Source organism: Lygodium microphyllum, chromosome 12 (genome assembly GCF_053477565.2).
Source record: "Lygodium microphyllum isolate KBCC chromosome 12, Lygodium_microphyllum_v1.1.10, whole genome shotgun sequence".
In the NCBI taxonomy this organism is placed as follows: domain Eukaryota; kingdom Viridiplantae; phylum Streptophyta; class Polypodiopsida; order Schizaeales; family Lygodiaceae; genus Lygodium; species Lygodium microphyllum.
Window position 1 is genome coordinate 127,618,250 of NC_141146.1, and position 25,887 is coordinate 127,644,136.

A 25,887-nucleotide genomic window follows, 5' to 3' on the forward strand; every position below is an offset into this window, starting at 1 on the left:
ATGAGTAAGCGGTAGATTTTATTGTTTTATGATAAATTTTGGTTGGAAATGGTTGCATTTGGTTGCCAGTGTTCTGATTTATAAGAAATGTTAAAGAAATCAAGAAAAATCAGTCACCAATAATTTCTCAAGCACTTGGTAAGTAAGCAAGCTTGAGATGATGTCACAATCTTGCCCCTAAACAAGCATGCTTACATAGTCTTGGCCTTGAACAAGTAGCCATATACAATCTTGGTCTTTGAGTCTCAATTTAAGTAGGTAAGTAGGTATAGTAACTAGTGGTGGCCAAGTTACACAAGCAAGCAAGTAGATAGGGAGATAGGTAAGCAGGTAGCCTTATGATGATGTGGTAGTAGCAAGCATACCCCAATCTTAGTCTTAAGCTTTCGCAATCATGGTCTAGGTAAACAAAGGTGGATAAATTATCACTTGAGCAGACTTATGATGGTCTGGCACAATAAACTAGCGCTCACTTGGACAAGCATACAGTTGTGGGCAAGTAGGTAAGCAATCAAGTAAGCAAGTTGATTGAAAGGCGAGTAGGTTGAAAAGTGGGTAGACATGTAGATAAGTAGGCTATCTTAGTCATGGTATTGTGCAAGTAGGCTAGCGATGATGATGTGGCATATGCAAACTAGCATGCATTAACTTTAATCTTGGTCTTGGACAAGCATGTAGGTAGATTGATGATGATGTGGTAGTCTTAAACTTAGTCAATTAGATAGGGTAGAGAAGCACGTGGGTAGACTAGTGATGATGTGGCATAGTTATGCTAGCACCCATGTAGATTGTCACTCACTTAGGCTAAGGTTCAGGGGAGTAGGTAGATTGATGATGAGGTGGTAGTAGGTAGTCTTAAGCAAGCATGATATAATGGTCTAAGCTTGGCATCAAATGCAATTGGTGGTAGGGTTTGGGTTTGTATGGCCAAAAAGCAAGCCTACCTCCATTGTGTCTTATTTGATAGGTATAGACTCTTTTCCCTCTCACTCCATGGCTATGACAACCTCTCTCTTCTCTCCTCCTCTTGAGGTGATGATTGCAAAGCTCGAGTCAAATAAAGAAGGTAAGGAAGAGATGGAGGGGAGATGTAGAGAAGATAACGAGTCAAGCTTCCATGGCACATGCTAGTTGAGACAAATGAAAGGTTTAAAGTGAACCTTGAATGAAGTAAATGTGGTGGAATCAAACTTGATGTTGATGCTAATTGCTTCTTCTTTCTCTCTTCTCCTCCTTTGCAAAGATGAAGATCTCCAAGCTCTTGCTTCAATTTGCTCTCTCACAACCCTTCTCTCTTGTCTTTCCTTCTCACCCAATTGATCCAACATATAGATAGGTAGTCTCTTCTCTTGCTTCTCCAAGGGTAGTGGTTTCAACTTTCCTCTTGCTAGTCATGGGCTTCTTTCTTGCTCCCTTGAGCTAATCATGTGTTGGTATTTTTCCATAAGTGGTTGTGGGTTATGAAGGATGCAACACAAATTGAAGTGTACGGATGAGGGTAGGTAGATGAAGGTGTGCTAATCGGGTTGTGAACCACTTCTCCAATCAGATGTGGGTTAACTAGGATTGGTCATTGGTTATGATGTGGCCAACATGCATCCAACTTGAGGCTAAGTGTCTAGTTGCTAAGTTTAGGATGCAATTGTGGCTTCTTCAAGTGGGTTGTGGGTTGAGAATTAGGATGATGGGAAACAAGGTCTTGGGCAGCCTAGAGTAGTTGTGTGCGGCAAGAGTAGGATTGTGGGCAATATTCGATAGGTTGTAGGGTTTGAATTAGGATCATGATGGGTAATGAAGTGATTACAAGGCTTGCGATTAGTCATGTGACAAACACTAAGATGATAAAATAGCAACAAGCCTAGTACTTACGATACCTCCATAACACGTCATGTAGTATGTAATGCAATCTACAACATGGTGTAGTCTCTAATGGGATTGTTAGGTTTATGCGACTATCTTTTTGATATACAAAGCAAAAGCACAAGCTATTTTGTGTGTGTTGGCCACAAAAAAGCAAATGTGGGCTACCCTTGGGGGTCTTGGTCTTAAGTATATTGATTGTGGGTAGTCTTAGGTAGGTCATGGGCATTCTTTTATGATGGAAAAGCCAAAATGAGCACTACTTTAGTTGTATGGCTACCCTAAAGAGCTCCTAAACATGGTGGTGTGGGTTGTGAGCTTAGGAAGCAAGTCATGGATTGCCTAAACACTTCTTGAACAAGCAATGCAAGTAAAGAAGAACAATTGCATTCGATCTTCATGCATTGTAACCCTTTCTTGAGTGCTCTTGACACCCCACCAGACATCCATGCACTTAAATGACCAATGACTTAGTTTAATGCATCACTTAAATGTGGCAATGGGTTAATCTAAGAGTAGGCATGCGGACCTGCCAATCTGTAGCACTTCTAACGACCTTTGGCTAAATAAGGGGCATAATGGGTTAGTCTAAGAGTAGGCAGGTAGCGGACCTGCCAATCTGTAGCACTTCTAACGACCTTTGGCTAAATAAGGGCCATAACGGATTAGTCGTAGCGGACCTGCCAATCTGCAGCACTTCTAATGACCTTTGGCTAAATAAGGGCATATTGTCACAAATGCCACATAGGCATGAACATGATGCTGAGGCACGGCGATGGAGATGGAGCTATCGTGGAAGACGCTAGCAGAGTGACGGGCCGAGGTCCTGACCCGATGAGCATACTGCCGGCCTCCAGCCATCTGGAGATCAAGAGCTTCTATGCCGCCCGCGATGCTCTCGCCTTCCATGATGCCTGCGCCGTCCGCTACAACATCTTTGTGACCGAGCAGGGTTTCCCTGCCGAGAATGAGTTTGACAAGTAAGTGTAAGTCCCAATTTCAAGAAGAAGAGCCCCTTTGAAACAGGAGTCTATTACTGAGTGCTTTACATATATGAAGCAATCAGAGTTGCCGATGCCCCTGAGCTTTCGATGTGCAATGTATGTTTAGATAGATCCTTGTCTTGCTGTTTTTTACATTTGCGAGACAGTGCCGTTCACAAGAACTTTAGACAAATTTCTCACTAGAATTCCCACATTGTGAATTATGACGACATATGAGCTTCGGCTTGAGAGAGCACTTCGCACCACATTGCTAGCTAGGTGCAGTTGGGGGCAGGCACAAAAGAGCCTGTTTCCCAACATGGGAAAATATAAAGTGACTCTATATGATGGAGGTCTTGCATTGATACGTCTTATTATGATGGACAGAGGGATCGATATGCAAATGTGTGGCCCCTGCACAATCTTTTTCTGATGAGGAACTGGTTGAGAATTTTCATGCATGATGCAGTCTAGGTCTTGCCAGCCAGTAAGCAGGCAAAATGCAACATATGTACCAATTTTGCCAGCCATGATACTTTGTGGTTAACACTTGGAACGATCAACGTTGTTAGAACTCTTGGACTAGGACAGCAGGCCAGGAATTGCAAACCGAGAATCTTTAGGTTGGGGCTATCTGTGCCCTCAAGTAAATTGGATGATCAGAAGGGTGGGATTACCAATCAATTGAACCTCCCTCAATTGTGTCCACCATAGCCTGTCCAAAGGAGTTTACCAAGAGTAATCTTTACTAACAAGATTACAAGTCCAATTATCCTCTAGAGTCATTGTTTGAGTTTTTAAGTCGGAAGCTTTGGCCAATTATGGACGAGAGGCTTGGGCACCTTTCTAGCAAGGTTTCAGCCCTGCAAGGCTGTTCGCATATCTTCTGCTAGTGGTCTTTGACTAGGGTTAGCCGAAGTTAGAAGTTTGTGGGTCAGTTTAGATCGGTGGACTTGAAGGACTATTTGCCAACTAGGTTTTAGAGAGGGATGTTCCTCACACATCTGGCAGGTTCAAATTCTAGAGTTCGGATTAACATCCAAGTTCATGATGAGTTGGTTATTTGACAGAGAGTAGGATTGGCTCCTAGACTTGTACTCACACAAGGGGACATTTTGCTGGTCTAGCCAAAGGGGGGGAATCCTTGGTCACATATATACAAAGACATTCTTGACAAGATGGTCTTGTATGTGATTGAGAGACATTGTTGATAGATATTGAGAGCTACTATGATTCTTCTCTTTTTTTAGGAGTTGGTATGATTGACATTGACATTAGATTCTCTTTGAGGCATCTTGGTTGTGGGCTTGCTACTCCCTACCTGGATATCCATGGTTCTCTTTTTGGTGGTTATTATTGTATGTACTTTGATGGGTTTTTATCATTGAATCATTATATTGTACCAGATCACCCGTGATCTGAGAGAGGGTATTATCAAATAAGTTAGTTCATGTGAGTCCGTGCATGGCAAAGAGAGTTGGGCACATCTTAGATATTTTAGGCATTTTATATGTGTCATTTTCATGGTGTTTGGAACATTTATTGCTGGCCAATCAGCATTTATTGCTAGCCAACCTAACATCATTTATGGCATAGATTTAGCCTATATATAGAGGCTCCTCCTTAGTCATCATCAGTCATTCATCTCCTCAAGCTCTGGTGGAGAGAGGGAGCCGATGCTAGTGCCTTAATAGCTAGTGACTCACATTGGATTTGTACTTTCTCATATCTTAGCATATGGATTCCATTTTCCCAACATCTCTTTGCTTCTGAGTTCTTTATGCAGTGTTTCTCTTTTCCTTTGTCTCTTGTGTTCAACAGTCTATTACAATAGTTTTCCACGCTTCTATCACTGCATCCACTTCTGATAATCTAGGATCTAAGAGGGGGTGTTAGTAATCATGTTTGACATGCATTGCTATCTCGTGCATGTGAGCCTCAGTTTAAGTCGGACGGGGACATTAGGAGCTTAGACATGTCTGTCATGTGCTTTGATGGAGGATGCAACTCATTCTACAACATGCATTTCTTCTTCTAGTTGAGTTTTATGTGCATTTTTTGCATTTCCAGTCAATTTCCAGCCCCTACTAGTATACCGTTGTCCCACAATGGCCACATCAGCATTGCACTTACCATGTTAGCATTTTCGGTGTTGGACTGATGTAGCCTTTTTGGCCCTAGATTGGTTGGTTGGCCAGTTTAGTTTAGCTATTTATAGCTGAGGGGTGGGCTAGGTAGATCACCTTGTTCTCTCCTTTGGTAGGTGATCCATTGGTTGGTGTAGTCTCCTCTGTCTCTAGTGTGGATAAAAGGTCGGATATTCTTTGTCTCTGTCATCGTCACTGCCTTCGTCATTGTTGGTGGTGGTGTCATCATTTCAGTGTGACCTAGTGCCTCACTGGCACCTTGGCTGCGTGCAAGGACTGATCAGTCCACTCATTTGTACTGAGCATTCTTTTCTGTCAATGGAGATTTCTTTTCTTCATCTCTTGCTATCTCTCTCTCTTTCTCTCCGTGTTCGTGGTTTTCTTCTGTTCCGCACTCTCACAAACTCCTCGGGAAGTCATGATGGTGGAGGTGCTTGCAATTGTAATAAGTTATGCTTGATAGGTACTAGATGGTACCTGGTGTCAGATTTGGGCCTATACCAATTTATTGGCTACTAATATCAATGTTGACATTAGAGACCGAGCATTAATTAATTAATTAATGTCGGTCAAAGGGTCAATAATTGCTTAGGGATACTTGGGAGACAAATTGGCTAGTAAATTTTTTCTAGCATAAGTTGGATAATGTTGGAAAATGGGATTAGAAGGTTGCTAGTTGGCAAAAGTTACCTATGCAAGTGGGAAAAACATTTTTGAGGCTGAGAGAGAGAGAGAGAGAGAGAGAGAGAGAGAGAGAGAGAGAGAAGGCTGCCATTGTTGCTATAGTAGTTGACATGTCATTTCTAGTCACCAAGAGACCCTCCAGGAGTTGGTGATATGCCCATAAGAGACTATTGCAGTAGGTGACAGTAGTTTGCAGGCTCTTTCACCCAAGCAACATCATAGTCGGGGTGTTTCATCAATGGGGACAACTTTCATGGCTGTCTAGATGAGGTAGTAGCAAAGTTCTTCCATTCTCTCACGATGGGAGTCTGAATTTTCTCTCTTTTCAGCATTTTCTCTCATTCTCTGGCCATCTCTTAAATTATCTTAACAAATCCAGCCATTTGAGTCATCAAAGGTGGAGATTTTGGTTAATCTCCACTGTAAACCCTAATTTATAGTAGAAGTTAGGGTTTAACAGTTGCCTCAGGATGCACATCAGATTCAAGAGGCCAATCTACTAATGTCAAATTTGGGGCTAAATTTTTCTCATAAGGAACAGGGTAAATGTCAATCTCCGAGCAAACCAAGAGGCAAATTGTTTTGAAGGCTTGTTGGTAATTTATGACAGCAAGTAGCAGTTGGATTAGTGGAGGAGATTGGTGAATCTCAATTGCACTCCATCCATTTGCAATAGAAGATAAAGAAATACCGCAAGGGATGCCAATTTTAAGGCCAACAAGTTATTCATTGTCCAACAATCAAGCGGTAAAGTGTGTATTTCAATTTATGTGAATTAGGTTATTACCTCCCTCTTGGAGGAGAAAAGCTGGTTTCACGGTTCCTTTGTCGGGATACCATTCAAGTATAGTTTCCATACGTTTCAAAAATGGGAGTGTCCAAAACCGAAACCAACGGAATTTTGGCCATTTGAAATTTTAGTGGAAATGATGTTTTAGAAAATACCAATAAACTATAATATAAATAACAATATATGTCTTTATGCAAATAAACAAACATATATATACATATTAAGCATACTAGAAACTAGAGTCACTAAACAATCTTAACTTTTAATACAAGAATCCAAGATCCATGATTCACATTGCGCAATTTCACATGGTTATCAATTTTACAAGGTGCAATCTAAAATAACTTACAATATTTTGAAACAAAACAGTCCACATGTGATATATCACATAAAACCTGAATCAAAAGTGTAACATCATAACATTCGTCATCAAAGAATCATGACTAAACTTAAAAGTCAAGTTCATGAGACTCATGATAATGGGAGTAGCGATAGATCATAGTAGATACATGATACATTAAAAAAAGGCAATCTAAATAGTCTGAAATCTGTAGGAAAAAAGGTTGACTGATCACAAACAAATGGGACACAAGGCTGAAATAGTGTGCAGAAGATTGGCAAGACAAAAGATTTCATATATCTTGGCTGAAAATTGTAGGAACTCAGCTCTGAAATTTTCAGGAAAGCAGATTGAATATTCATAGTTGAAGCCTACCTTTCGAGAAGAGAGCTTTCAGTGTTGCCAAGGTGACCATGGGCTAGTGTGGAGCAGTTGGGAGGAGAGGGTGGACATGTTTGTAGCAGTTCGTATAGGTATAGGAGGCAATAACAATCAGGTTGGAGGTGAAATGAGCAGGTAAAATAAAACATAGCCACAAAAGGGGTTTTACCTTGCCTGCCTTCCCAAAACGACATTTTCAAAAAAAACAAAAATAACCAGAAATGGTGGTCCCATTTTGGCAGCCTGAAAGCCGTTTTTAACTATGCTTGATGGGCCTTAGGCATCTGATTGAAGGTCAAAAGCTTTGCTCTAGTGCTGAAATTGTATTGATGATAATTGAAATCAAGCAAGGATGATGCCTCTCAATTTGAAAATTTCACAAAGTGTTAGGGGAAATGCAATGCTTGATCTTGGACAACGCACATAATATGGACAACAAGCTGATAATGTTAGTTTAGTTCAAAATGTGAGTCCTTCTAGACCACAAGATGTAAATGACTAGCAAGGAGATGAAGAATATGATGACTAGTTCAAGGCTCAGTTGAAGGCAGTAGCTAATATCTTTTTTCAATTGGCAAAAGATCCTTGATAACATTTGATTAAGTTATTAATCAAATGTGCAAGGTTGTTTAACACGTGATGCACACAACAGTTATTTCATGGCAACAGGCTAAGGACCCCAAGGATGTAGTGATTGTCAAAGGCAAAAGTTGTGACAAGTTATGCTAGCTGGGCTTTGGTAGTCAATTGGTGTCAAATTTGGCCTTAGGATAGTTGTTTGGTCTATAAGTGTCAATGGTGACACTAGGTTCCAAGTTGCAAATGGCCCAACCAATTTAATTATGGATGGCAGGCATGGTTAGAAGGGTTGATATTAATTTTTAGAGTTATTTAATTTTGAAAATTAATTAAATGGTTGGATAATATTGAAAATTGGGTTTAGAAGGCTACCACTTGGCAAAAATATCTATGCAAACTGAGAAAACGTTTTTGGAGCTTGGTCTCAGCCATTCGGATCAGTTCTCAACTAGAGGAGGAGAGAGAGAAGGCTATTGGTCCATTTTCTGAACAGAAAATAGCAGATTACAGTAGGTGACAGCCATCTAGAGCCATCAATAGGTAGGCTAGAGTAGGAGAAGGCCCATCAGGGGCTGGCGATAGCATTTTGGTGCTCGTAGGCTATAGGCGACTACATTTTTGTTGGTTGAAACATGTAGTAGGTAGATTGAAGGGTTTCTTCGCGAGAAATCATTGAATTTTCTCTCTTTGGCATTCTCTCACCTCCTTCAATCAATTCTCAGGAGATCTTGGCTTATCTCAGCCAAATTTGGTGGACAGTAGAGAGAATTTTGCTGTAAACCTTAAAATTTTGTAGAAATTAGGGTTTAGCAGCCACCTTGGGACCCTTGCCATTAGTAGAAGGCATTGTAGAGTGAATTTAGCACTTGAAATTTGTGGGATTATCAAGAAATTCAGATGCTAGCCCATCCATTGTGAATTCGCGGCAGTATTTGGCCTTTTGAGATCCAAACCGAGCAAGTCTTGGGTAAAATTCAAGGGGCAATTTGCCTAGTTTGCGTGCTAATTGCATTTGTAGCAAGGGGCTTTTGGATTAGCCAAGGAGATTGTGGAATTTCAGCTTGTACTTGTTGGTAAAGATGAACAATAGCTTAGCTTAAGAGAGTGTGTAAGAGAGAGAGAGTGTGGTCACTGCTGGACACTTGATTGATTGAAAAGTAAGGTACAAAGTATAAAGTACAACCCTTAGACTTTAGGGTTGTGTAAGTGACTTAAAGTGGATTCACATACATATATGTGTAATGTGCAGTAATAAGTGACCAAAATGTGCAATATAAATACATAGATGAAGAATAATGTGACTGGGGGAAAAAAACCTCTCTCACAGAGAGTAAAAAGTTCCCCAGTGACCTACATGCAGATTATTGATACTCCTGTGTGAGTGTAGGCATGAGTAAAACCCAACAACCCCCCTTGGAGTGATAAGTGATCAGCATATAAGGATCATCTACCAAAGGAGATCAAATTTAAAGAATGCGAAATGCTTCAAATTTGTCATGAGAAAGAGCTTTGGTGAAGATGTGTGCTACATTGTTGTTGGTAGGACAGTAGACAAGGCTGACATCCCTTGCATGTAGCCTCTCTCCGATAAAGTGAGAATGTATCTCAATGTGTTTCGTGCGTGCATGAAACACTAGGTTCCATGCCATTGCAATGGCAAAGTGTCAGTAAACAAGTTACATAGGAGTAGGCTCCATGACAGATACATCAAGATCAATCAACAAATGTCTTAGCCATACACATTCAATTGTAGTAGTGAAAGCTGCCTTGTATTCAGCTTCACAAGACGATGTGGCAACCGTGGATTGTTTTTTGCTAAGCCAAGAAATGCAAGAAGAGCTAAGAAAGAAACAATTTTCACTTGTAGAGTGACGAGAATCAAAATCTTGTGTCCAATCGGAATCTCTGTAAGCATGTAATTGCAGCGGCCCCCCTTGGCAAAAAGCAATCCAAGAGTCCTAGTGCCTTGCAAGTAATGGACAACACGCTTTACAGCTTGCCAATGTGACATGCGTGGGCTGTGCATATATCTGCTCAAGGCTGAAATTGCAAACTGAATGTGGCTTGTGTTGCATAAATAAATGAGATATCTAACTGCTAGAGCATATGTATGAATGTCAAACATATCACTGTCATCATGCGAAGACAGCTTAAGTCTAGTCTCCATCAGTGTGCTTATTGACTTGCAATCTTGGAAGCCAAGTCTCTCAAGGAGTTTACCAATATATCTGGACTATGACAATCCAATGCCTCTAGTATCATGAATAAAATCAATGCCCAAATAGTAATGCAAAGGCCCCAAATTTGACATATCAAAAGTTTGCTGCACAATTTTCTTCAATACTGACATTTGACTAGCATGTGGCCTTGTGAGCAGAAGATCATCCACATAAAGACAATTGACCAGCAAGGATCCCCCCTCTTTGCGTACGTAAAGAGTAGACTTTGATGGGCTGTTAATGAACCTTTGGTTGAGTAGGAAGGCATCAATTTTGGTATACCAAGCGTGTGGAGCTTGTTTCAAACCACACAAAGCCTTTTTCAGCTTGCATACCAAGTGTTTGGATCCTTTAACTGCAAAACCCGTGAATTGTTGAACATACACTGCTTCCTGAAGTTCCCCATGTAAAAATGCATTTTTAATGTCAAGCTGGTGCACAATCGAACCATAATGGGCAGCCAATGCAACAATACACTTGATAGTGGTCATATACACTTGATAGTGGTCATACGGGATGTAGGAGCAAATGTCTCCTCATAATCAATGCCTTTCTTTTGCGCATAGCCTTTTGCCACAAGCTTGGCCTTGTACTTATCAATAGATCCATCTGCTTTTCGTTTCAGCTTATAGACCCATTTAGTACCAATGGCTTTCTTTCCAATAGGCAATGTAACTAAATTCCGTGTTTGATTCTTCGTGTGATAGAATTATATTCAGCTTGCATTGCTGCCATCCAGTGCACACTTTGTTCTGCATCCCCAAAAGAATCAGGCTCATCATCAACAAGTGCGTTTGCTGCCATAACAAACTCCATAGCATTAGCATGATCATGCAGACGTGTTTGTCTTGGAGTATGATCAGCAAGAGGAACATCCAAATGACTGTCTTGTAGAGTTTGCAAGTACCATCTAGGTATATGTCCAGTCTCCTGATTATGTACATGCTCTTGATGAACCTCATGTTCAACACCTTGTTGAATATTCAGATCAGCCATAGGCTGAATTTGTGCATTATTTAATGAAGCAGCTAGCAAGCTCCAACTGTATCATCAAAAGAAATAGGTAGCATTTAAACACATCTTTTGCAGCTTGATATGTGTCATAACCAGCTAGAGATAATTCTGATTTTTCATAAAAAAATTTTTCTGACAAAAATTTTCTTGGAAATAGAATCCTACAATTTGTACCCTTTGCTTTCACTACTATACCCCTCAAATATGCACTTGATAGCCTTATTGTCCAACTTTTTTCTCAATACTTTGGGAATATGAGCATATACAAGATACCCGAAAGTACGAAAGACTGTTCCAAGCCTCAAAACACGTTATATTTTTCAATGTCTTAGTAGGGCAAAATGTGACAAGCACACATAATTGCTTTCATCCAAAATCCATGCGATAATTTTTTAGCTTTCATCATACATCTAGCCATCCCCATGAGTGACCGATTCTTCCTTTTTGCAACCCCTTTTTGTTGTGGAGTATATGCTATATTGATGTGCAATGCCTTTTTGCTTCAAAAAATTATTCAGTAAGGAAGACATATATTCTCCCCTTGATCCGAGCGGAGTCTTAATTTGACAGCTAGATTGATTTTCCACAAGTGTAGTAAAAGCCAAAAATGCATCATACACTTCTAACTTTTTAACCAATGAATAAACCCAATAAAAATACATAAAGTCATCAATGAAGGTGACAAAGTAATAACATCCACCAATGACTTTGTCTGCTTCGGTCCATATACATCTGAATGCACAATCTGCAACCTAGCCGTAGCTTTAAAGGCATCATTACGAGTAAAAGAAAACCTATGCACTTTTTCCGAAATGCATCCCTCACAAATGTGCTCAAGAGGTCTCTCCAAGAGAGGTAAGCCTTCCAATATCTGAGTATGTTGCATAAGCATCAAACTGCCATAATTCACATGCCCCATATGAGCATACCATAAAAGTAGATGCCAAATAAAGTGACTGATAAACCGAGTGAGTATCTAACTCATAAAGTCCATGACATAATGTGCCAATGAGTCTCAAATTTCAGAATTCCTTATTCCTGACCATGCATTTATCATCATCAAAAGTGACTTGCATTCCACATTTTGTTAAAGGAGAAATGGACAACAAAATTTTCTTTATTCTTGGCACATATAAAGCATCCTGCAAACGGAGAGTAGAGCCATTAATGGCTTTTAAAACAATCTCTCCAACACCTCTAATAGGATAAGATGCATTGTTGGCACATTGTACCAATTTACCGATAGGAGTTGCAATAATAGAAGTAAACAAATCCTTGCGAGATGTAATGTGCTTAGAAGCACAACTGTCAAAGAACCAAGTGCTAGTATCCTTTGTAGAGCTGAATGCTCTATCTGCCCAAGAAGAATCACTTTTGCAAATATAAAAACAATAGTACGGTCAATGATAGACAAACGCAGACTCTGTAGCAGCAGCAATAGAAGGTGCATCTGAAATTGCCATATCACACTTTTTCTTTTTTGCCTTAGCTATGTGTTTCTTGCATTCTATGATATAATGACTTGGCTTTTTATAGTAATGGCACTTGCTCTTCTTGGCTTGTGTGCCCTCTACTTCTTCTTGTTCTGTGAAGTTTCAGAATTTCTAGAACTTTGCATAGCTTTCTTGGACTGATTGCCCTTCCCCTTCTGTCTTGCCATAAAAGCTTGTTCAAAAACTACAACATCCACCTCACTGTTCTTCCTTGTTTGTTCTTCTTGCAACAATAAGCTAACCAATCAAAGAAAAGTAAGTGGCTGTGTAGAAACATGCTTTGTAAGATTCAATGCCCTAGGAAAGGCCAAATAAAGTGGCAAAGAGTTCAAAGTCGTAGAAATCATCTAAGCATCATCATAATACTCATCTACATTTGTCAATTGCTCGCGCAAGTCTTGAATTTTATTAAGGTGATCTTTCGTAGCATCACCTTCTTCCATCTTCACATTTTCAAGTTCCTTCTTCAAAAAAGAAATGCGAGTGTCATTTTTTCCAGCAAACATATGCTCAAGTGTAAGCCATGCTACTTGTGAAGTAGTAGCAGAGCGGATATGTGGGATTATTGACCGTTGAACTGCCAATGCAATAAGTGACAATGCTTAGGCATCCCTAGTGTCCCAAGCCTTTTGTACAACTATTCTTTGGGGTGGTGGCTGAAGGGCAAGTTGCCTTTGCCAAATCACCAAGATGTACTTCTTCCCCATTGACATAATCCCAAAGATTTTTTGCAACAAGTATATTCTTCATCATGAAGGACCAGAGAGAATAGGTGTTGCCATCCAATCTATCCTCTTTTGATACATAAGTAAAGACATCACTCTGTCCTTGATTTGCCATGATAAATGTCACTCTTTCAAATTCACGAGCAATAACAAAAGCTGGTTTACCTGCAAATCTTCAAATTTCTAGAAATTATAGCAAATGCCAAGCTATAATCAACTAAATCGTGTCACAATTGACCACTATTGCCTCAATGTACTGAAAATTTTCAGATTTCAGCAAGCGATATGTTGCTTAATGCAATAAGAGTGCTCAACAACACTAAAAACACAAAAGCCCCAAAATTTGACGATCCAATGTGCATAGTTTTAGTCAATTTCAGATTGAAACCACAATACATGTGCCAATGTCTGCCAAAGACACAAAAGCCCTAAATTTGCTGAACCAAATGCCTGCAAATTTCTGCAATTTGTGCACTGAAGCATTTGCTGAAGCAGAAATTGATATTTTTTTGCAAAAGCCCTTTGCTTTGGGTTTGATATTTTGAATAAAATAATAAAATATACTTGTGGCAGCTGATGTCAAGCTGGAAGGATGCTGATGTGGCAGGGTGGAGCTAGTGAAACAACTGGCAGAGCTGTCATCATAGGATTGGCGGGTGGAGCCGTTGTAGAATTGATGGGCTAGTGGGTGTGGCTAGAGCTGAGCTGGTGGGCGGAGTGGGGACTACAAGCGGCGCTAGGCACAAGGTGGCAGTTGGTGTAGATAGGGTAGCGACTGACTGCAAGGTGGTGACGGCTGATTGCAGGGTGGCGAATTGGTCACGAACCAGCTTTGATACCACTTGTTGGAGATGGACAGTAGCTCAATTTGAGAGAGTGTGCAGTAGAGTGAGAGAGTGTGGTCACTACTCAACACTTGATTGATTGAAAAGTAAGGTATAAAGTATAGAGTATAACCCTTAGACTTTAGGGTTGTGTAAGTGACTTAAAGTGTGTTCACACATAGATGTGTGTAATGTGCAGTAAGTGACCAAAATGTGTTTATAGATAAAGAATAATGTGACTGGGGAAAAAAACCTCTTCTATGGAGAGTAAAAAGTTTCCTAGTGTCCTATGTGTGGATCACTGACACTTGTGTGAGTGTGGGTGTGAGTAAAACCCAATAGTACCCAATCCATTAGTTAATAAAGTTAAAGACTAAAAGGGGCGCTAGTTTTGGGGCCAATAGGATTGTCTAAGAATTTTAAGGTAAAAGGCTGGTTTCATGAAATCATCTTCAAAGAGCTTGGGGACAGCAAGACGCACCGAAGGAAGAGCGAATACATCAAAATGATGTTCCAAATGTGGGTAGTGAGCATAACCAAATGATACTAGTGGGGCAATTGATGCATATGCAAGGCCAACTTGGAAGTGCTAATTCAATGCTTTTTGGATAGCAAGACATGCATGCTAATATAGGTCACCCGAGGTACTTTGGTGGTGGTTTGGTTTTCCAAGCAATGGTTGGTAACACTTTAGCCATGGGTATGCAAGGACCAAATGTATTGGGTATACAACCGCCTATGTATGGTATGCAAGGCCCAATCTATCAGACTATGGCAAGTGGAATGGAAGACACAATGTATAGCAATGTTGGCATGATGGTGGGGCATAAAGTGACAAGTTTGGCAATATATATATGCAGCCCATTGTTTGGGACTCATGGTACTAATGCCGGTCATGCAAATCCTCCATGTAATGTTTGGTCACAAGGAAAAATGCAGCAAGTAATGCATGCAATGTACAAGAAAGTGTATCTTGGTATGGCTACTAGTATGGAAATTTCCATGCATAGTCACATTGCAATGGTCCAAAGTATGCAAACAAGCAAGTTTCCTAGTGCATTTGGTGCTTCTAACATGTCAGGTACACGAGGGACTAGTCAACTGGATGCAATGTTGCATATTAGTTAAGTTGGATTTGCATCAATGTGAAAGTAAGAATTGCAATGTTTAAGAGGTAAAAAAGCATGGAACCTAGTGTAGGTTTTGGGGCATGAATAGTTAGAGGTAAAGTTTCTAGTAGGTAGTTGGTAGAACTTCAGAATTGTTCACTCATGGATGTCGAATAGATGGAAGAGTGTGACTTGGTAGACCACTCTCAGTCGTTGCAACTTTATCTCGAGGATTTTTAGTTCGAGTCGACTTTGGATTGGGCCCATAGGTTCAACAAAGTAAGGGTCCAAGGCATTGCCTAATGCTCAAGGGGAGGTAGCACTTCCACTCCTCTAGTGATGGACAGATCTTGTGTATAATGGATCTCGGATGTGTTTAGCATGCATCCAAGATATTATGCTGAGAATATGTCTGCCATTGAAGTCACTATTTAGTGTACTAGTCACTGTAGTTTGGTATGCAAATTGGTATGGTTTTCATTGCAGCTTTGAAACTATACAGTTGCATCAATATGCATCAATGAATGATCGTCATATGTCGATTATTAGTTGTTGGTTTTCAATAGATGATCGTTAGTTCTTAGTGGTATTTAGTTGGTTTTTTAGACAACAACATGTTTTATGAATGCCATTGACAATTCAGCCGTGGTTTATGCTCAGTTTATAGTTTGCTATGGTTGTTTGGCCAGAATAGTTGAGATATACTAATGGGAAATGCATTCTCTGAATTTTTGGTAGTAGTTTTGGATTCTTTATGACTCTTATGATATATTTATGCTGGCTGAAAATTTTCAACAGGTGTTTGGTATTAGCAACAACAGTGACCAATGTTGTTGTTATTATGATGCCTTTAGGGAAATTCTAGTGTAGTATGTTTTGCTTTGGCACATTGTGATGCAATTGAGAACGATTGCAAGGGGCTGGTGTGTCACGAGGACGTGAAATTTTATTGCTTTGCTTAGCATTTGATCAAAAGTTAATCAAATGTGCAAAATGTGACTTGTACATGTGAGGTGCAAGTCAATTATTTCATAGTGTGGGACCTAGAACCTTGAGATATTAGTCGATGCTAAAGGTAAAAGTTATAGTAAGTTATGCTTGATAGGTGTTGGGTGGTACTTGGTGTCAGTTTTGGGCCTATACTAATTTATTGGCCACTAATGTCAATGTTGACATTAGAGACTAGGCATTGATTAATTAATTAATGCCGTCTTATGAAAGTACGTGAAGGAAAGAGGAAAGTGAATGCAAAGAGGAGACAAAGAGAGAATGCAAGAAAGAAAATGAATAATGTTATTGTAATGGTTGAAGATACAAGGTTGCAACTGCTTACCCCAATACGCAGCTCTATGATTCAATGTGGATGCTAGATGGTAATAGGGGGATGAGTGAATGAGGAGGACTGGCTGATTATGAAGGATCAATGATGGATAATGGGAGTGGGAGGACAGGCTGCCTATATATAGGCAAAAAGTGGCAAGACCGTGAATATGGTTAAACCCCTTAAAATTGGCCAAAAGTGTCCAAAAAGAAATACACTAATGTGTTCTCTATCAAAAGTGTCTAAAACACATAAAATGATAGATAAATACAATGTTAGAGCTCCTAATGTCCTCGTTCGACTTAGATTGAGGTTTACAGGCAGGAGATGACCACATGAGATATACATGATTGCTAATACTCTCTAGCAAGATCGTGAATATGGTTAAACTCCTTAAAACTGGCCAAAAGTGCCCAAAAAGAAATGCACTAATGTGTTCTCTATCAAAAGTGTCTAAAACACATAAAATGATAGATAAATACAATGTTAGAGGTCCTAATGTCCTCGTTTGACTTAGATTGAGGTTTACAGGCAGGAGATGACCACATGATATACACATGATTGCTAATACTCTCTCTCAGATCCTAGATGTAGTGGAAGGCTAAAGGAGATGCGGATTCGAGGGTGGTAAGAAGAGTGCCAATGTTGATGAAGTTCGTCGATGAAGAATGCTAGCCAAGGAGCAAGACCCCCTCTCCATATAAATCCAATCAAACAAAAGGCCACCAAAGGGTAATGAAAACAGAGAGGCCTTAAATAGATCACTCTTGAAAACTCTAGTTGAGAATGGGTGAGCCAATCCTTTGACCCAATTATGAGACAATAGTGAGGAACTATTGAAGGCGCCATAAGCTGCATAGAAACAATAGGGACCAAGGGCCAAGCGACAGGGGATGATGGCTTGATAACAAAGAAAAGAGGTTGCACATAAAGAAAAGGCTCAAAGTAGACTGGAAGCTGAAACCAGCCTTCCTTCTTGGAATGGGTGGTGATAACCTGATTTAAGAGTTAATTACAGCAGTAAATAAATGCACATAAAATGAAGTACACACTTTGCCATAACATTCTTGGACAGTAGACACCCTGTTGGCCCCTAAATTGGCGCCCCTTGCGGTATTTCTTTAGCTTTCATCCAATTGGAAGGAGTACAACTCGAGATTCTTCAATCTCCTCCTGCTAACCAATTGCTCTTGATGTCATAAATGACCAGCAAGCCTTTTGGGTCATTTGCCCCTTGATTCACCCAAGACTTCTTCTCCAATTTGACCCTTGGCTGGCCAAATGTTGCTCCAAATCAACTTGGCATGGACTGGCTTCTGAATTCCCTTGATAATCTTCAATTATCAGCTCTGCTGATTTCAGTCCCTTGAACCTTCAATCTCTGGTACAAATCCCAAGTTGGCTGCTAAATCCTAATTTCTGCTGTAAATTAGGGTTTACTACAGGAATTACAGATCAGCCCACCAAAAATGGCTGAAATCTCCTCCAAATGGCTAAGAATTGCTGAGAATGGTTGAGCATAGGCTGAAGGAGATGAGAGAATGCTGTAGAGAGAGAAAATTCTGAGATTTGTCGGGAAGAACTGATCAAAATCAGCTGCTGCCCTGCTGTACCAGCCCCAAATGGATGCACCAACAACAATAGGAGCATCAGAGTCTGTGATCTTTAGGAGAAAGTGCATCAGCAGCAATTGCTAGCTTCCCAAGGTCAAGAATATGCAATCTCCATCACCAAAATGGTCTCCAATGGCTGGGAAATGGCCCCAAAAGCTGGCAGCAACAGTCCAACACCTCTTCCCAATAGCTCCAAAATGAAAAAACGAGATTTTCCTCTCCCTTCAGCCCTATTTAGCCTTTCCCCCACTTGTATGGGAAAGTTTTGCCAAGTGGCAGCTTTCTTAATCCATTTTCAGCAATTTCCAGCCATTTAATTAATTTTCAGAATTAATTAATTCAGCCCTTAATCCATGCCCAGAAAATTGACCTTGCCCATCCAAAAATTAATTGGCTAGGCCATTTGCAACCCAAAGTGGTTCCATGCATTAATTGACCCCTGGACAAGCATTAATCCATTAATTAATGCCTAGTCCCTAGTGTCACCACCACTGACACTTGATGGCCAATTAATGGTCCTAGGGGCAAGCTGACACCAAAATTCACCTAGAATCTAACAAGTGTAACTTGTTACAACTTTTGCCTTTGACACCCATATTTTTCACAGGGTTCTTGGGTCTTCAACTGTAAAAAAATAGCTTGCACCTCACATGTGCATCTTTTAATTGCACATTTGATTAATCCTTTAATCAAATGTCAATTAAACATAAACAAAGCATCAAATTTTCACGTCCTCGTGACAGAAGCCTTGAAGAAACTCCTCACGATCTTGGAAAGCCCCCTCTGAAACACAAAGGGCCAGAAAATCCACAGCCGCATCACCAATATTGTCCTCCTTTGAAAGGGATCGGAGTTAGGAGGGAACCACAAGAGTAGATGGTGGGGCATGGGATAGAATCTGCGAGATTAATGGTTACAATTGGGAATAGGTGCGGCAATGGAAAGCTGCCTCGTAGAGCCCCACACAATGGAAGGGAAATGGAGCATAGATAGCCCTAAGCCCCCTATCTTGCCAACTTGTTACGAAAGTGGCTCTTGTAGAATAATCCTCAACAAAGGCTACAAGTTCGGTGAATCCAGCATGGGTCCCAAGTCTTGGAAGGCCATAAACTGAGAGGAGAAGAAAGCCCAAGTCAAGAACATATAGGGTCTTAGAAATGGAGCTTGATGGACGGTCAAACAATAGAGGCAAGGTGCCAACATCACTAATAGGCACCATAGAAATGATACTATAGCAGTGATGATATCCTTTGATGGATGGAGATCCTGCTACAGTAAGTCACCTCGGGGAGTTATATGACTCAATGCACCACTATCAATGAGCCAAGGCTACTTAGAAGATGTGACGGTTGAAGAAGGCTTTTCCACTAGATAAATGTGTAGAAACATGGACTCGGTGGTAATAGCAGGTGATGAAGTAGAGATAGACGAAGGCTCCAATGTAGGTCCACCCTTCGCTCTTGGACAAAGGTGAGGGTATATCCTCCAATACTTCTCCTCAGGGTGTGAGGTCTTTCCACAATGAGGATATGTGGGATATCCTCGACACTTTCCGACAAAATTTGTGTATGAGTTAGAAGATGACTCCAACTTCTTCCTCTTCCCTTTCTTCTGCTTGGTGTGTCTTGTACCTAAAGATAAAGTTGCATAAGCATGGCCATGTGCACGGGCTTTGCCAAAATCTGGTTCACTGTGATGCGCATCTTGCTCAAGAACTAAGGGGACTAGCTCCTCCCAAGTGAGTCTCCCAATTACGAGAAGTGAGAAGACTGGTGTAGAACACATCATATATCAATGACGAAAGATGTGAGAGAAGTGTCACAGCTAGGTCCTTCGAAGAAATGTCTGTACCAAGGGATGCAAGCCCATCTCGAATCTCCTCCGTTTTGTGGATGTGATCCCTCATCATAGGGGAATCTGTGATAGAAAATTGTAGCTTCAACTCGAGATAATCGATGCCTAAATGTTTGGATCCGGAAGAGAGATGCCAATGTCCTCCAAATCTCTGCGGTGATGCAGCTACGTCTAACATGCACGAGCACAAAATCTGTACAACTCAAAAGAAGAAAAGAGTGGGCTCTGGCATTCAACTGATCTCATAAAGCTGCTGAATCCGCGGTCATGCCTTTCGTACATGGTACTACTGCAACTAGAGAGAGGAAGAGGCTAGAGAGAGAGAGAGAGAGAGAGAGAGAGAGAGAGGCTTGGGGGAGAAATAAGAAAGAAAGAAGAAGAAAAAAAGAAAGGAGAAAGAAAAAAAGAAAGTTGTAGACTTAAAGTAGAGTGGCAAAAAAGTGCCTATTTTTCGTACTAAACCGTACGGATACGTACCGTACTGTATTGTACGGATCGTACCGTACAAATCAGTCCATACTACGTACGGAGACAACCCTGCTTATTTCATACTTCCATATCCGTTTGTGTATGTAGTATGATTGACATATGAAAAAGCTGTGTATGCCTATTTGTAGGCAGCCTCCCCCTCTCATTCATTGATCCATTGTGATCATCAGATCAGCTAGCCCTCATTCTTCTCATCCCCTTGCTACTGTTTGGCTCGCACACTAATGCTCAATGCTTTGTGTTGGGGCTGACAGTCACAGCCTTGTATCTTGCAGCCATGAGTCAGTTTGTTCCTTCTTTCTTCTGTGTTTTATCCAGTCTCCTTCTCTATTCTCTCCATGTTTGCTTTCCTTTCTGCTGCACACTCTCACAGCCGCCACTGTTACCAGCTTGTCTCCCTTGGTGCTAGAGTTGCCGCCAGTTGAGTGGTGGTTCTTTGTTGCTGCTGCCTTGCTTCTTGGAGTTCTCCCCTGTTGTTGTGTCCCAATATTCAGTACTCTTCATGGACTTCTATTGTTGTTGCTAGCATTTTCAGCCTCTTGAAGTCTATGTTTTCAGTTCCAGGCTGCTGTCTAGCATCATCCACATCAGCTATATCAAGTGGCTTGTCAAAGACTCTTTTGTTGGCTGTGTTTACGCTGCCCACTCATTAGGACATCATCCTCAGCATCTTCTGCATTGACTGGCCCTCACCTGCTGCATTTTATTACCCTCAGCTCAAGTTTGCTGTATAGACATCACTCTTGGTGGTTTTTGCGGCACCTGGGATCTATACATGGAGGAAGACTCTCTTTGGCATAGAAATTGGTTCTTGGACAATTGTGCTCCTTGAGCACCCACACATTGGTGCCTTCTTCATTTGATTCATTTCAGCATTCATTCATTTATCACTTCTCTCTTCTTTTGCGTTTTGCATTCGTCTGAGTTCACTTTGTTTTAGTTTTGTTCATACACCCTCAATGTTTTCTTTGCAAATCCAGTGTACCTTCATAGGGTCAAATAGGTCAGCTCTCACTATAATGTTGCATGAAGTTATAAGTGAATTAGTTACCCAAGTATTGGAGTTCAAAATTGAAATGTGGCCAAAGAAGAGTGATTAAGTATTGATTCAGCATATGTTTGTAGATTAGTAGGTGAAACCAGCCTTCCTTCTCAGAGAGGTGATAAAATGTGATCAAGCACTTCATTACAACAATTTATAAATGAGCATAAACGAAATGCACACATAACCTTATCAATCTTGAACAATAGACACCCAGTTGGCCCCAAAACTGGCGTCCCTTTCACTATTTCTTTAACTTTAATTGTTGATGGATTGAGTACAAGTTGAGATTCCATAATCTCCTTTGCTGGTCCAAAAGCCCCTCGCTGTACAAAAGATCAACAAAGCAATTTGGGCCAATTGCCCCTTGATTTTCACCTAGGACTTGCACAAATGAAACTACCAACTGTAAAATAGCTAATTCTCACAGCAAGCAAAATAACTAGAAATACAAGAAATACACCATATGTTCCAAGATACCATAGCCAAGGTGGCTAGGTATGAAATTATATTGCCATGGAAGGTTGAGAATCAAAGATGAATGCTGCAACATGAATATTCACCTCAAGCCAAGGTGGGACATGGTATGCACCCCATGATCATGGTGGCTAAGAGTATGCACCCTCTTAGATGGTGGGAGGAAGGAAACCTCAAAACATGTATTCTTCAAAATGGCAAAAGATCATTCACATGTTACATCTCCACCTTTTATACTTAACCCTAGCCTACCCTAGACTAAGGCATTTATCATTTATGCTTTATTACAAGCCATCCCGGCCTAAAAGAGCTTTGTCCTCAAAGCTAGAATTGGGACAATTTACAAGGAAAGATTACAAGGATAGCTTTGCAAGTAATGGATCCATGTTGAAATGAAACTCCAAGTTGAAGAAGATCTCATATGTCAATGAAGTACTAATATGAAATCTGAGTATACTGCTGGAAACTGTCCAAAACAGGCTGCTGCACAAGAATCGCCATAACTTGAAGAAGAAATGTCCAATCACCATGTATGAGCTATAGAAATGTAGAGGATAATCCCTAGTATCCAGCCATGCCATGAAAATCCAATTTTGATGACCGTAGAGTAATTATTTTTATGACAGAATTTTTATACAGCAAGCTGTCGTGTTCAGATTTTACTCTAGTTCCTGCAAAAGCCATGGAAAAGAATCAAGGTATGATGATGGTTTCCAAGTAGACTCCTCCATGGGCAAACCTCGCCATTTAATAAGGTATTCCAGCAGTGAATGGTTCCTTAAAACCTTTTCTCTTTTGCCAATAATCTTTTCAGGCTCATAAAGGATGAGACCATCTTCATTTATGGGAGGTAACTTCTCTAAAACCTTTATGGCTGGACCCACATATTTCTTAAGTTGGGAAACATGGAAGGTAAAATGAATCCTTGTTGAAGAAGGCAAATCAAGCTTGTATGCAAGCTCGCCAACTCGTTTGAGTATTTGATAAGGCCCATAGTAACGATGAGCTAACTTATTATGACCGCCTTTGAGAGAAGCATACCTAGATTTAGGCACTTTGAGAAATACCCAATCTCCTTCTTCAAACTCCAAAGGCCTCCTCTTTTCATCAGCATAAGCCTTCATAACATCGTATGCCTTTCTAATGTTTTCTTTACATTGATGTAAAAGAGCTTCCATTTTCTCAACTTCAGCCTTGGCTTGTGGATTCACATCTTCATGAAAGAGAGCTGAAGGTATTTGCACTTTGTATCTATAAAGCGCTTCAAATGCTGACATGCCAATGCTCATATGATGAGTGTTATTATAACAAAATTCAGCAAGATATAGCCAATGATCCCACGAAGCTTGAGTGTCATGGCAAAAATGTCGAAGATAGACTTGCAACCATTTATTGACACGCTCCGTTTTGGCCATCTGTTCGGGGGTGATATGCCGTACTAGGAGTCAAAATTGTTCCTATAGAAGTAAACAAGCTCCTCCAAAAACTTTCCATGAACTTAGTATCATGATCGGATACGATCTTCAATGGTATACCATGGAGCTTAAAAATACATTCCATAAATTGTTCAGTCACTTGCTTTGTTGTAAATTGAGCCTTGGCGGGGATGAAATGAGCTGATTTAGTCAATCGGTCTACCACCACATAAATGTTATTTCACCCATGCTTAGTTGTAGGTAATTTCACAATAAAATCCATAGTAATTTCAATCCACTTGCCTTAAGGAATAAGAAGTGGTTGAAGCGAGTCGTTGGGTAGAAGAGAGGAGTCCTTATTTTGTTGACACGGAAGACATTGTATAATATAATCCTTGACATCCCTTCAAATACCCTTTCAATAGAAGCTCTTATGGATATTGTCAAACGTTTTGAACAATCCATGGCGTTCCGCTAAAGGTGAAGAGTGCATCTCATGCAAGATACGGTCTTTGAAAGAAGATTGTGGTGTCAAGTAGACTCTACCATGATACCATAAAAGACCGTTGTGCCATTTGAAATTGGGATACTCTTCTCCTTTGCCTTGCTGAAATTCTTTTATTATCTTTGATATTGCTCATCAAGCAAATACTCTTCTTGGATATCTTGTATCCAATTCTTATGCATGATTGAAATTGTAGAGATGGAACATGCCCACATTCTTGACAAAGTATCCGCCACAATATTATCGTTTCCAACCATATAGGATATTTTAAAATCATAGCTTTGAAGAGTAGCTAGCCACCTTCTTTGTTTAGGGGACAAATTTGGTTGGGAAAGGAAATATTTAAGTACACGGTGATCACTTTTAACCTTGAAATGGTTACCATATATATAATGATATCACTTTTTAATAGCATGTAAAATTGCTAACATCTCTTGTTCATAGACATCAAACAAGTAGAATTTATAGTAGGCTACTCTTTGATACAAATCACTTTGTTGGGATCCACTCGAATGCCTTGCTCTTCCACAATGTGACCAAAGTATTCCACTTCATCTTCCATGAAAGAATACTTTGACATTTTGGCAAAGAGTGTGTGTCTTCTTTGTCAAAAGATGACGTACCAGCGAGACAGTAGGGTTGGCGGGGAGGAACACGGAGTGAACTTGGCAAATATGGAGAATAGAAGAGGAGAGAAGAAAAATTGATGAATGGAATGATGAAGTTCTGAATCATGGAGTGAATGTGATACAAGGGAACAAGGGTGCCGTAGCACAAGGAAGATGATGAAGACAACCACGAACCACGAACCACGAACCGCAATGTCCTTCTGAAGGGGTGTGAGGGTAGTGGAGAGGCTGGAGAGAAGAGGTGACGGACTGAATGAATCAGTCATAAGGAATGAATGAGAGAGTGGCCTATAAATAGGCACAGGTCTAGAATGGTGCCCCTTTTTGGGGCTGCAAACCCTAAACGCAAAACACAGAAACGCAAAAACGCAAACTGGAGGTGAAGGGTTTCTCAACACCCCCTCTTAGGCCCAAAAAGGGGAACAAGAGAAGAGTGAGGTGGAGATGCAATGTTTATGCAGCAAGTTCCACCTCAATGTTTATGCAGCAAGTGTCACTTGGATAGTGTCCCTCGTGGAGAAATTGCTCACTTGCCCAAGCGCCCTAGTACAAAGATGATAAAAACATATAATTCATAGGAGGAATGTTGGACTTTGTGTGGTGCCGAGAATCATAAGGATATGCCCGTACTCGATCTCAGGAGGTAGCTCCATGATGACCAAGGGACGAAGGCAAGAAGAAGAGGAGGAAGAAGATGTAGAGGATCCCGAAGTTCCAATATTTCCACCGGAAAGGGAACCTGCAGAAAAGAATAGTAGACAGAGTGAATTGGAGAACCCGAAACTCAATCTCGAGAGAGAAGCCACTAGCTCCGTGCATCCATGCTGGAAGGAATACGAAGGCCTCGCCACCAAGTCGCGGCTGAACCTCCGAGGTTCCGATCTAGGTGGTACCTGAAGATCCTGGGTATCAGTAGAAGAGATGACTGGTCGAAGAGAGCCACCCCAAGAAAGTAGAGGATGGGTGAAGAACTTCATGTGGAGTAGGTTTCCTCTTTGAGGTGGGAGGTGGAGGGGCCCCTGTTGAAGTCGAAAAAGAAGTAGATGCCTCCTCTGAGGACAAAGAAATAACATCCCCCTCTGAATCCCCCTCTGAAGTAGATAGGGAATCCAAAAACTCATGGATCACGAACTCCAAAATATCTGATGACGAAGGAAGTGCCACCGATCGTACTGAAGAAGGTATCTGGGGTGCTGAAGAGCTTCCAGAGGTAGCCTCTTGAACCTGAGTAGTCGAGGGTGGGGAAGGGTGGGGCTCAAAATAAGCAAGAGGTGGGCAACAGTCACTGTCTCTCAGTGGAGCAGACTGGGAAGCCGAAGAAGAGAAAGGAGTCGAGCAACCATTGTCTCTCGAAGGAGCAGACTGACGAGGAGACGGTATCAAACAATCACTGT

General features: G+C 40.8%; 1 protein-coding gene across 2 annotated transcripts in view; it reads left to right on the forward strand.

Annotated features, from left to right (window-relative positions):
• The first annotated feature begins 2,531 nt into the window (after positions 1-2,531).
• The window catches only part of LOC148028245 (uncharacterized), a 39,174-nt gene continuing 15,818 nt past the window's right edge, over positions 2,532-25,887 (forward strand). The window contains exon 1 of one of the 2 annotated variants that reach the window (XM_087690033.1): positions 2,532-2,840. In XM_087690033.1, coding sequence (XP_087546159.1) covers positions 2,611-2,840 — 230 coding nt within the window. In that variant the 5' untranslated portion in view covers positions 2,532-2,610. The remainder of the gene's footprint in view (positions 2,841-25,887) is intronic. The other variant, XM_087690034.1, reaches the window with a different exon arrangement.